This window comes from Calliphora vicina, chromosome 3 (assembly GCF_958450345.1).
Source record: "Calliphora vicina chromosome 3, idCalVici1.1, whole genome shotgun sequence".
NCBI classification, from domain to species: Eukaryota; Metazoa; Arthropoda; class Insecta; order Diptera; family Calliphoridae; genus Calliphora; species Calliphora vicina.
This window is the reverse complement of record NC_088782.1, coordinates 76,136,519-76,150,313: the sequence shown is the minus strand read 5'-3', so window position 1 is coordinate 76,150,313 and position 13,795 is coordinate 76,136,519. Positions and strand designations below refer to the sequence as shown.

The 13,795-nt window shown below is 30.3% G+C and overlaps 1 protein-coding gene across 1 annotated transcript in view; it reads left to right on the top strand.

The window, feature by feature from the left end:
• RasGAP1 (Ras GTPase activating protein 1) overlaps window positions 1-13,795 on the top strand; it is a 40,696-nt gene that overhangs the window by 16,211 nt on the left and 10,690 nt on the right. Inside the window, exons 2-4 of the mRNA XM_065504604.1 lie at window positions 9,614-11,487; window positions 11,559-11,833; window positions 12,539-12,737. Coding sequence (XP_065360676.1) covers window positions 9,614-11,487; window positions 11,559-11,833; window positions 12,539-12,737 — 2,348 coding nt within the window. The remainder of the gene's footprint in view (window positions 1-9,613; window positions 11,488-11,558; window positions 11,834-12,538; window positions 12,738-13,795) is intronic.

The following is a 13,795-nucleotide window of genomic DNA, read 5'->3' as shown; positions in this document are numbered from 1 at the left end:
AGGTCCATAAACTTTTCCTTATATTTACGAACAAACAAATTTACACAGGATATATTAAAATATTTGTTTTAATCTAAAACTAATTGAGGACAATAAATATCCATTTTACCTTAAAGGAGTTTCACCTGGTTAATAAACAAATAGTCTGATCTATTATAAATTATTTTTTATGGTCCGGTCTAATGTAAATATGTACATATAAATATGTATGTATGTATGTATGTATGAACATTTACATTTTTCTGTTGTTGTTGTTTTTGAATCTTTGACCCTGACGATCATGACTTACATATATGGTGGTCTGAGGCTTCAACGTACACATGTAGAAATCTACTTTTCTATGTTAAATTAATGTTAGTTTTGTTCTATGTGTTCTTGAGGCATTAATTTGTGCGCTCTATAATTAGGGTCAAATGACAGATAAGGCAATTTGTGTAATAAAAATACAATTACATTTTCACTTCAAATACAAATATGTATGTATGTATGTTGTATACCGTCACATGGATATATTAACAATTATGCCACAGTGTTTTCAACAATTAGATGGCACTGGCAATTTCTTATAAAGCATAAACAACAAAACAATTCAAGTTTTTATAAATGAAATAAGTAAAATTGTTAAAATGTTTTTCATTTTCGGGAGCGTTTAACATTCTATTAAAACTTGATATGTACATACTTATCATATATGTAGTTATGTATATGATTATAAATTGAAGGTAATATGACAAGGATTTTTTGCGAAAATATACATTATTTCTAAATTAATGTTTTTTGTTTAAAATGATAAATAATCTTAGTTTAGAAAAAGTGCATTGGCGATTTATAATTCGTTTCTTGGGACTTGGCACATTATCTATTACTTATTTTGTATTTTTTAGTAGACTTTGTACATTTCTTGTAATATTTTTTCTCAATTTTTATAATTTTAACTCTGTTATTTCTTTTTAAATAATCTATTGTCAATTTATTTGCTCCTAAAAGGTAATGGAGCAATGTTTTTGTGAGGTATCTTAGTAGCTGACATGGACTCACCATATTGAATTAAAACTAACACATATAAAACTGAAGTCGATTCAAATGCAATGGCTTTTTAGTCCTCGGTCTGTCCTAGACTTGAACTACAAGGTTCACAAATGCAATATACATTATTGTATTTTAACCAACCTTAAAAATAACTATTACATTTCAACTTTTATTTTTTTCAATAAATAAAAAAAAAGTTAGGTCATAACAGTTATCATTCAAGAAATATTTTTATTTGTTATAATATAAAAATTGTATGCCCTTTGATTCATAAATTTAACTGAATGCAACAATAAAAGAGACAAATTTGTATATTATTTTATTAATTCATGGTTTATTTTTAATTAACAACAACTTTAAAAGAATCAACATTTGACCAAATATAAAGACTAAATAAATGAACTTTGGTTTAACTTCTTAATTTTTCATCCGATAAGTTACACCGTTGGTTATCCAAAATAAGTCGCAGAGCAGAAAATGTCTTCTCTCCAGTTACTTGTACGGCAGTGGAAGCGTGGATAATATACGCTAATTGTTTTTGAAAATACGTATTGTACTTGTATGCATGCCAGTAATTCGTTAAATTTATATCCACATCTTCTTTTGGGGGTCTGCAATTTTCTATTTGCGCATATGCTGTCACTTTCTGTATCGTAATCCGAAGACGAATCAAATTCTAACATCGATGTTGTTCTAAAAATTTTATTCTGATTGTGCTCCAATTTTTCCTGGTATACATAATCCGAGAAATTAGTAACCATAACCGACTGATAGCGTTAAATTTGTTCCTCCACCCTAGGGACACAAAATAATATTATGGCGATTACAAACGGAATGGCAAACTTTAATATATACTTCTCATGGTGAATGGCATACAAAGTTAATGTTCATTTAAAAAAAAATTTGCAAAACTCTTGTGTTTTTGTGAAAGAATTTTATTGAAAGTAAAAAAAAACACTTTTGTAAAGAACGGAAATACAGATTATTTTTATTTAAAAAAAAAAAAAAAACAAACAACTGTAACAAAAATATATGCATGTATGAATAATGAATGTAAAACGGATGACTATGCTCGTACATACCGACATTCAACATATACTATGTATGTATTTAGATACGAATAAGAATACATACATTTGTATATACATATTGTACATATATTTGTATGTATACACTATAGTGTATGTGTAGTTTGCATGCATTCATCTATAATATTGTCCATCCGTACACACATCTTAGAGAGCTGCCCTGTAGAAACACTGAAGAATGAACGAGTGCATGCTTGTCTGTTTACATCCCAATAAACATTCAGGTTTGATATCAAATTAAGAATAATCAATCAAACGATTTCCGAAAAATCGAATGATTTGATAAATAAATTTAAGAAATTATCTGTTCGAAACAGAAATGCTCTCAAAAATTATTTGAAAACGGAGTGATTATCATACAAACATTTTAGAAGTAATTTCCGGTCTTGTATCTGAATCAGACCCCATAAAACGAATAAATTTCAAAACCCTACTTCATGAAAATGCATGGCCATACACTTTGTTATTCTATCGGCAGTATATGTGAAAATAAAGTATTTATTTAAATAAAAATAACATAATTTTTAAACCGTTTCACTTTGTGTTTGTTGGGATTTTGCTTTTGGTGTATGTATGTCTGCTTAATGTTCTGCTACAACGTCCTTTTATCATTGCGAACATGCATGTTGACTAAATGTCTGATAGAGTCGACTTTTCTGTTGTTGGATATATTTAATGTCCATTCATTTTCTATAGGTTTGAGTTAAAGTTCTTACATTTTTACTTCTTTGTTTTCAGAAAGACACCTTTTTTTTTAGCATGAAACGCAAATTTTTAATGTGGCATGAAATAATGTTATGAATAATGTGTAATAACATCTGTTCTTTAAAAGGGTTTATGCAAAGTTTGCATAATTTAAAAGCCTGAGTACTTTTTTTTAATACCGGATATAATAAGTTAAATGGAAAATATACAACAGCTGAAATGATAATAGCGGTTTCCAATTTTGGTAGTAAAATGCGATTGTGTATCTTGTATGATGATAATATGGTTAATGTAAAATTATTTAGGGAATCTCAAAATTATTAAAGTGTGCACGTGAACATCCACTTGACGAGTGTCCAGACAAATGGCAGAAATATATTGGTCAATATTTCTGACATTTGTATTTCAGTTTTTATTGACAATTATGACAGAACGTAAGAAAATTATAATAGGAACATTATTCATTAAACCCAACTTATCTTGCAGTTTGTTTCATGGTTAAAAGAATGGTCAGCCATGTTCTTTTTTAAAATTAAAACCAAAAAATAAAAATTATTTAAATTAATTTAGTAATTATTATATATGATATAATTTTAAAAAAGAACATGGCTGACCATTCTTTTAACCATGAAACAAACTGCTGTTTTGGTTCTGACCTCTCGTCGGAACAGCATTTGTTGCACCAGTAAGGAAGTATCTTGTGTCTTTATTAATATGAGTAATTCATAGTAGGGTATTCATATTATTAGATTTGTATTTTATTCGAATAAGAGATTTTATCTTGTTCGATCACACATTTAACCCAGATATGCCGACTGAACTACATGTAGGAGGATACGTCAGGGTTATTAAAATACAATTTTTTTTTGTTCACATACTTAATGCTCACCAATGCATCATGGGGGATTGTGTGATCGCATTATTTTTTGCTACTATTTTTGAGTTATTGAATTTTTAATTAGTGATATTTTCAAATTGCCCATATTCAGTCATTATGGACATATCTCGTTTGTACGGAAAGTAAAATTTTGTACATTTACAAGTAAATAAATACTATATTTTTAGCTAGCTTGTTATATGCATGAATGTTTCATTAGTTCCTTTTTTGTTTTGTTGTTGTGACCCCAATGTCCTATATATCGGACGACTTAAAAAACCACTTTTTTCAATAAATTTTTAAAAAACAATAATTGCACTGTTTTTTATTTCTCATTTGCTTCCAAAATAATATGAAAGTACTTTTAAAATGATCAAGCTCAAGCAATCGGCATATCTGGGTTAAAATTATTGGAATAATGGAAATTTTTCAAATAAAGTAATATTTGCGATTTTTTCCAATATTACGACGCCATATATAGAATACATATGTATATGGAGTCTATAATTTCTGTTTCGAAATTCATTCCGAATTTAAATTTTGACTATTTGAAAATTTTACAAAAAAAAAAATATATTTATTAAGTATCAAAAATTTATTTTTACTACACCATTTCCAATTGTATTTCAGAAGTTTCTAATTGTATTTCAGAAATTTCCAATTGAATTTCAGAAATTTCTAATTATATTTCAGAAAATTCCAATTCAATTTCAGAAATTTCCATTTATATTTCAGAAATTTCCATTTATATTTCAGAAATTTCCAATTATATTTCAGAAATTTCCAATTATATTTCAGAATTTTCTAATTATATTTCAGAATATTCCAATTATATTTCAGAACTTTCTAATTGTATTTCAGAATTTTCTAATTGTATTTCAGAATTTTCCAATAGTATTTCAGAAATTTCCATTTGTATTTCAGAATTTTTAATTTATATTTAAAATGTTTCTAATTGTATTTCAGAATTTTCCAATTGTATTTCAGAATTTTCTATTTGTATTTCAGAAATATCCATTGGTATTGCTATTAGAATTTTCTGAAATACAAATGGATATTTCTGAAATACAATTGGAAAATTCTGAAATACAATTGGAAACTTTTTAAGTATAAAATAAAAATTCTGAAATACAAATGGAAATTTCTGAAATACAATTGGAAAATTCTGAAATACAATTGGAAATTTCTGAAATACAATTAGAAATTTCTGAAATATAAATGGAAATTTCTGAAATATAATTAGAAAATTCTGAAATATAATTAGAAATTTCTGAAATATAATTGGAAATTTCTGAAATATAAATGGAAATTTCTGAAATATAAATGGAAATTTCTGAAATTGAATTGGAATTTTCTGAAATATAATTAGAAATTTCTGAAATTCAATTGGAAATTTCTGAAATACAATTAGAAACTTCTGAAATACAATTGGAAATGGTGTAGAAAAAAATCGAAGTATTACCTAATGTAAAATAAGTTAGAGTGTTATATTCGACATCAATACAATAAATTATGTTTAGAGTGTGTTTATAAAAATATTAAATACTTATTTTTTTGGAGACCTCAATTTTTAATTTATAAAATAAAATACTTTATCAGTTGGATCAAAGTCCGTTTATTTGTTAGTTTTTATAATAAAAAAATGGTAATTTTAAAATTCATCGAATTATTATTCATTAAAAATGGACGAATGGACACCCTATAGTTTCGGTTTCTAACTTTAACATTCGACAAAATTTTTTTGTTTTTTTTTAGAGATTTACCAGCATTTTTTATTAGCACTTCCTTCCGTTTATTGTCGTCTTACATTTTTTTGTTTAGTACACGTGTTTATCTTAATATGTTTGTACTTATGTACTTACTAATGTATGTATTACACACGTATCTAGATACATACTGGCAACTAGACAGTGAAAGAAGAAAAATTGGATGATACATCTGTTTTTTATCTCTGTTGCAATAATTATAAACATTAAGGATGAGGTTATTGATACCAATAGCTACCAACCAACCAACCAACCGACCGACCAGTCAATATACACAAACATGTACTAGAAATATGTAAGTAGTAGATGTCTGTGTCCATAATATATTTATATCAATGTTGATGTCTGTTGAGTTTATTTGTATCGTAATAAAATGATTTATCTGTCCATGTGTGAGTTTTTTAATAAAATTACAACAATCATTGTTCAAAACTATCCATCCCCACATTTTCGTTACTTGAAACTTATCCAAGTTTTGAAATAAAGGAATGAAAAGCAAAAAAAAGGGAAAACTTGTTTATTGATTCTGTATCTGGTTTTTCAACCGAAACATCTCATATTCCCTACTGTCTGCATTCGAGTATTCATGCAAAAAAGTTTCTATATATGTATGTATGTATGAATGTTAGTGTTGTATATATAACATACAACACATTGGCTGTTGAGCGCCCTGGTGCTGGTGCTGATGCTGTTGCATTAAGTTTGTGATGTTTGTGTTAATGGTGTATGATGATTTTGTTTCTTTTGTTTTTGGCTGTTGCTCTGGTTTTGCGGTTCTGGTAAATGTGTACCTTGTATACGTGCTTCTAAATCGATTTCCGGTCTGATATTCCATTACATGCATAAATAGGTACGTACAGTGGTGGTGTGCGAAAAATAGGGCCATTCATAACCATCTTGTCAAATTATAAGAATAATAATAACAAAAATTAAATAACGCACGATTTGAATAAATCGCCATATGCAAAATTCTTAAAAATTACCGATTTGAAATATTTTACATACTATATTTTCTTTTATAAAAACAAAGTTTTAAATTTCGATTATATATTATTTTCATTTGTTAATTTGTTTATTATTGATAAACAAATACTTCTAAAGTTAATCTTTCCATAAGTGGTAACATAAAATCAAAAAATATTTTAAGGTAGAAAATTAAACGGACAAAACTAAAGCACCCCTTGATGGATATAATATAACACTAATTTTAATTACTACTTTGTTGCAAATCCTTTGCATTGAATGACACAAGCACATCACTTAGACATAGAAAATATTAAGTTTTTTATCTTGTCTTTCAATATTCCTTGCCAGGCTATTTTAACGGCTTATAATAAATCGTGAAAATTTCCGATCCTTATTTCGGCAATTTTCACGTTTTATTTTTATATTAACAATATCCCTCAAGTTCTCAATAGGATTGATATTGGGAGATTGAGGAGTCCAATGAATAACTTGAATTTTATTGCTCTGTAGCCAAGAGGTGTGCTTAGGATCTTTATCCTGTTGGAAGCTCCATTTAAGTGGCATCTCTTCACTGGCATAAGGCAACATTACATCTTTCATTATATTACGGTACATGAAATGATCCATAATCCCATTAATTTTATGAATTGGCCCACTTCCTTGACCAGAAAAGTCACCCCAGACCATTACATTGCCTCCTCAATGTTTATTTGTTCCTTTGCAATACTTAGGATTCAGTCTTTCTCCTTTTGGTCTGCCTACACGTCTTATTCCATCGGAACTTTTTAAGTTGTATTTGGATTAATCAGTGAATAGTACTGTCTTCCATTTTTTGACACTCTAGTCGATGTGCGCTTTGGCAAACTTCAGTCTAGCTTTCTTGTTCTTAGCTGATATAATGGGTTTTTTTGTTGGTCGTCAACTGAATAATCCGACTTATACTACTCTTCAACGGATTGTTCTTTCGCTAACGCATAATCTTAAACTTGTTCATACTTGACTAGATTATGCTATAGGATATTTTTGAATTGCTCTTCTGATCAAGGAATCATAATATCGTGTTTTTTTTCGCGGTCGTCCTCCAGAATGCACCGTTGATATGCGACCAGTCTGCAAAAACTTTGAAATGAGCCTGAAAAAAACTGATCTGTTAATTGAAAATTATTTACTCAATTCATGTCGTGATAAAACCGTCTTCCAGTCTTCAATAACTTTAATCTGGAGTACTTTTTCCATACCATTGTTTTTATTACAATAAACTGTATAAAACTTAAATTATACACACTACGCCTTCCTTTATTTTTATCTTCTGGAATTTTTAAATCCATTCGTTGTCAGTCCCGTCAATTCACAATGCAAATATACAGTAACGTAGTCAAATTTTTAAACATCTTATAAAGGGGTGCTTTTGTTTTGTCCGTTGCGTTTTGTGTTTTTATATGATTTATCATTTTAAATTAATTTTTAATAAAATTATCTTTTACTAAATGAATGTTATATGAACATTAACAATATAAGTTAATAAAATATATACAAATCAGAATTCAAAAAAGCATTTTTTATCAAATAATTATGTTTTGAAAAAATCTATTGAGGGGGTGCTTTAGTTATGGCCAATACTGTACATACTATGTTAGGGTCTAGAAAAGTCCCACTATGCCTATTTGGGATAGTGGGATAGTTAGGCTTGTACGCCTAATTTAGAAACTGTATTATAAATTACAGATTTATTTACACTTTTATGTAATCCTTCACTGTATAATGTTTGAACACAAAAAATATGAAAGTGAAGTTGTCTACAGTCACGCGATACTGATGGAGAAACATAATTGTAGGAAGAATTTGTAATAATTTTAAAAGTTTCTAATAGGATTTTCTTATATCTTGTTAGTAATCAAAATAAGCCAATAACAAATGTTAAGCAATTTTGACAACAAAATGGAGAGTTTCCTATATTAATCAATTATTTTTCAGGATGATGTAAATGTTAAATAGCTTCCGATAAGCAAACTAGATCTTTTCAGTTTATCATATACATAAAATTATTTATGGTGAAATTGGCAGTTAAAATAGCAGAATAGTAATGAAAAAATATTGAATTTTCTAAATGAACTGTTTTAAATAAACAGGCCATTTAGAAAATTATTCTCAGTATCCACAGCCGAGAATTTACGTTCCGAGGGTCTTGTATTAAGCGGTGAGGTTATGCATTTATTTATTCATATTTAATTTGTTATTTTATCTGAACAAAATATATGTATTTTTTAAAAGATCTTAAATTATTTGCGAAATGTGTAGCAGTCAAAACTAAATTACTACTACTTTAATCGAATAAAATGCAAATGTAATTACAGTATACATATATGAAGAAGTTTCATTATCTTGAATTGAGTTAAGCATAATAAACAAATTCTTGATATTTAATATCGATTTCCTGTGTTGAAATCAGATGTTCGTTTTATTATACATACATACGTATGTACGTACATAATGTATTTGTTTGTGTCGAATGATTGTATGAGTTTAATTTCATTCCAATGACCTCGCCCCAATTTTATAAATTGTCTATAGTATTCTACCCATTTTTAGTTTGCCAATTTTATATACTAAATAAATCATAATAATATATGTATGTACGTATACAGGAAGTCACGTTGTAATTTCCCTTATTTTATTTTTTTTTTTGTTTTCTAAAACTAAAAAGACGTACAATAAATTTGTATATTACATACAATATGTAAATTTTACAATGTAATGTTGTCTGTACTCGTAAAGTATTGAAGTCAGCTTGCATTTTTCCTGTCGATTAAAAAAAAACATCATTATGCTTAAATAAATTAATATACAAACATAATTAGACATTTTTGTTTTGTTTGTACTTCATTCCGCCACCTTATTTGTTTAAATTTATTCTGGTCTTAATAGGTTTATAATATATTTGTGTTGTAATGTAATAATGTGGTAATTGAAGCGTCTGTAATTTTTTTTAAATCTACATATATGTGTCTATTTTGTCGTTATACTATGAATAACAAAGTAGGCTATTTAAAGTAGTAAGTTGTTCCTATTTCATTTGACGAAATGAAATATTTGTATGTTTGTTACAAAACTCGTCTTCTTATTTGCATAGGATTGTATGTACATGATTCTCATTGTTTTTTCTTCATATTATTTTGTTCCAGGAGAAGCTAAAAATCTTAGCAGTCGCAATGCGGCCAATACAAGTTGCAGCACACAAGGTACCCGCGACGTTTATTGTACGATCGCGCTGGATCAGGAAGAGATTTGTCGAACACCCACCATAGAACGTACGCTGTCGCCATTTTTTGGCGAAGAGTATCAATTTAAAATACCACGACGATTTCGCTACTTGTCCGTGTATGTTTGGGATCGTGATCGACACATGAAACAGGATAAACCGATCGGCAAGATAGCGATAAAACGAGAAGAGTTGCACATGTACAATCATAAAGATCACTGGTTTTCGTTAAGACCGGTTGATTCGGACTCTGAAGTACAAGGAATGGCACATATTGAAGTACAATTTGAAGAAACGTCATCTCAAATACACGAACAGCGAATTAATCTCCTGCGGCCGGGCGACTACGAACGTAACAACAGCGAAATGATAGAGGAGCTGGTACAGCACCAGGCATTACAGAATGATTATAAGGAGAACAGTGAACTGAGCAATATACAACGAAGTAATGCCCAAAAGGGCGGTATTAGAGCCACCAGCGTGGGAAGTACTAGTAGTGGTGGAATATTCGGTAACAATCAACATCAGAACATCACCGAACAGGGTACGAATTGGAAGAATGCGTCGTTGTCGACTGCTAGCGGAAAACACTCACGTGTCACAATACGTGTACCTGAATGTACCGATCTGGCGAAGAAGAATGGAACCTGTGATCCGTATGTAGTGTGTACTGCATTGTATTCCAACAAGCGTCTGATCTCTAAACGCACAAAGTTGCGGAAGAAAACTGTAAATCCGGAATATGAGGAGCTGATGAGTTTTGATCTCTGCATTGATGCCGAGACAGCAGCGTCCTCAAAGTCCTCACAAAGTCAGTACGATTCTAGCAGCGGAGGTGGTACAATAAATTCGAATAAGGCATATACAATTTATCCCATTGGAGGGGCAGATCTCTGTGAGATAACGGTAACTTTGTGGCACGATGCATCGGGCATGTCGGACAAAGTATTCCTGGGGGAAGTAAAATTACCCATGCGCAACAAACAGCAACAATCTGCTGTCCAACCGTCCGCCTGGTATTATCTGCAACCCAGATCGTTGAGTGCAACGACTCGAGCTGTAAGTACGAACACGCGTTCATGTGCCACGCCGCCAGGAACGCGGCTGAGTGGAGACAGTACTATTGGTTCGTTGCGTCTAAAAATCCTGTACACCGCCGACCATGTATTCCCGCTTGCCACATATGATGATCTTATGAATCTGCTGCTGGAGTCGGTGGACCAACGACCAATCACTCTGTCATCTGTTTTTATACTTGGCGAATTAGTGTCCTGCAAGACAGATGTTTCTCAACCACTGGTTCGACTTTTCACACACACCGGCCGTATTGCTCCCATTATCAAAGCTTTGGCCGACCACGAGATCTCAAATTTGACCGATCCCACAACAATATTTCGTGGCAACACTTTGGTGTCAAAAATGATGGACGAGGCGATGCGTCTGTCGGGCCTTCACTATTTACATCAAACCCTTCGGCCCGTATTGGCGCAAATACTTGCCGAGAAAAAACCCTGTGAAATTGATCCGTCCAAAGTAAAAGATCGCTCAGCTGTTGACACGAATCTACATCATCTCCAAGACTATGTTGAGCGGGTATTTGAGGCTATAACAAAGAGTGCGGTGCGTTGTCCAAAGGTGTTGTGCCAAATATTTCACGACTTGCGTGAATGTGCCGGCCGTCATTTTCCTCACAACCGAGAAGTACGTTATTCTGTAGTGTCGGGCTTTATATTTTTGCGTTTTTTTGCACCTGCCATTTTAGGACCGAAACTATTCGATTTAACCACTGAACCATTGGTAAGTTTTTTCCCTTTCCCAGTGGAATACAATTTATTTTATTTTTAAAATTTAATTGATTTCAATTTCAGGACTGCCAAACAAACCGGACATTGACATTGATTTCAAAAACCATACAATCTTTGGGTAATTTAGTTAGTTCGCGTTCTTCGCAGCAACCCTGTAAAGAAGAGTACACCGGTCAGTTGTATAAGAAATTCTGCACAGAAAAGCATGTTGAGGCCGTGAAAACCTTCCTTGAAAGTATTTCAACGCCCAGTGCCGACGAAGTTAGCACAGCGCATGAAACAAGTAGTTTATTTCCGGTTGGAGAAAATAATTTTGAGCCAGTATTACTTAAGGAAGGGTAAGTTATGATGCTTTACTTTATCGCACTGTGCAACAACAAATTTCAACCTCACTGATCCCAAAGCGAAATGAAAGTAGATAAGCAGATCATCAAACCCCACAAATTCCATTTTTATGGGCTATCAATTTCAACAAACTTTGCAACATTCTTTGGGAATTTTGTTTATCCACTGGTCTACTTTCTCGTTAGATTCATTGAGGCTAAAGAAGAATAATCAAAATTTGACGCATATTATTGTTAGTTTACAATCATATTTTAAATATGTAATTTGTATTCTACACATCTTCTTAATATCTTTTATAATTATAATTTTCGGTGCCATGTTTTTATTAATATGTATATTTTTGTATCCTCTTTACTCATGCACATTCTTTAAACACTAAAAATCTCATACACACTCACCCACATACCTGTGAACCAAACTAAATCACCCCAACTCCTGTTATTGCGAATTAATTAACCAATTGCTTTAATTTAACTGCATTTACATAAAAAACCAATCATACAAATGTGTAACATCAAAATTTTTGTATAACCAATTACAAAAGAGAGGGGTAAGGAATGAAACTTTTAGTTACAATATTTTCTATTTTTATTTAAGGGCTTTGTAAATATCATTAGTTTAATATTCAAATTAAATTTTTTTATTTTTAATGTTTACTTATAATTGATTTGTTTTTTTTATAAATTACAAACAATTAGCATGATGACAAAGTATCCTCAATGTCGGAAACGCTTTGGACGGCGTCCTTTCAAGCAACGCTATTTTCGTTTAACCACCCAATCTTTAAGTTATGCCAAATCAAAAGGCAAACACCCCATCTGTGATATACCGCTGGCTGAAATCGAACGCGTTGAACAATTAAATGAAAAAAGTTTTAAAATGCAAAATTGTTTTAAGGTAAGTTTATATTTTTTATGAAGAAAAATAAAGCATTTAAAATAATTTATGATCAAAAGAAATTTGGGGTATTCACACGGTTTACTATTGGGTCATATTGTCATAATGTCCTAATATATTATGATAGTTTAATCAAATTTTTGTTGTGTTTCAAACAAAAAAGTTTTAAACTAATTTGAACTGTGTTTATTGTTTTGTCATAAAATAATACTTTTGTTTTTGTTTAAAACACAACAACAACTATTATAATCAGAGATCGAAAATAACTCGTGCATATACGAAAAATCCCAAATTGTGATTTATATTTTTCTTATAAAAATAAATCACTGAAAATAACAGTTATAAAATGATTTCTATTTAAATGGTTTGGTATGACCTTTATTCGTTTTTGTTGTTTTTTAATGGTTTGGTGTGAGATAAATAATTCATTTGTTCTTGTTCTTAATAACTGTTACTTTCTCTTTTATTTACATACAATAACATATTATTATTAATTGTTAACAAATTATGGAAATAATATGATAAGTATGAAGTAATGAAGTCTGAGTAACAGAAATGAGAATTTTTTTAAATTGTTATTAACCAGAGACCGAAAATAACGGGTTCACTTTCTTTTCAATGGTAAATTCTCATTCGCAGCCATTTAAAAGAAATTGTTTGTGATATATCACTGAGAGAGTGATTTATTTGAGAACATTTTAGGTTTGGGGTTGAGAGAAACAGAAAAGAAGCAAACACAAATAATCTGGATGAGTGATTTATAATTTATTTTTTTCGTAAAGGTCAACTTGTGACTTTTATTTGCGAACATGAAAAATAAATCGCAAAAATGCATTTGATGCAAATCAACGCTTAAATATATAAAATTTATCTAACACAGTCAGAACTGGAGTGATTCTGATTTGATTTCCAGTTACAGGGCGAAATTTGACAAATATTAACTATTTATTAGCATAAACAATGTTGTTTTTGTAATATTACTGCACAAATTATACAGATATGAAACAGCTGGTTTCATTAATATGTCAATAGAAAACAAACAAACAAAAGTAAATGTC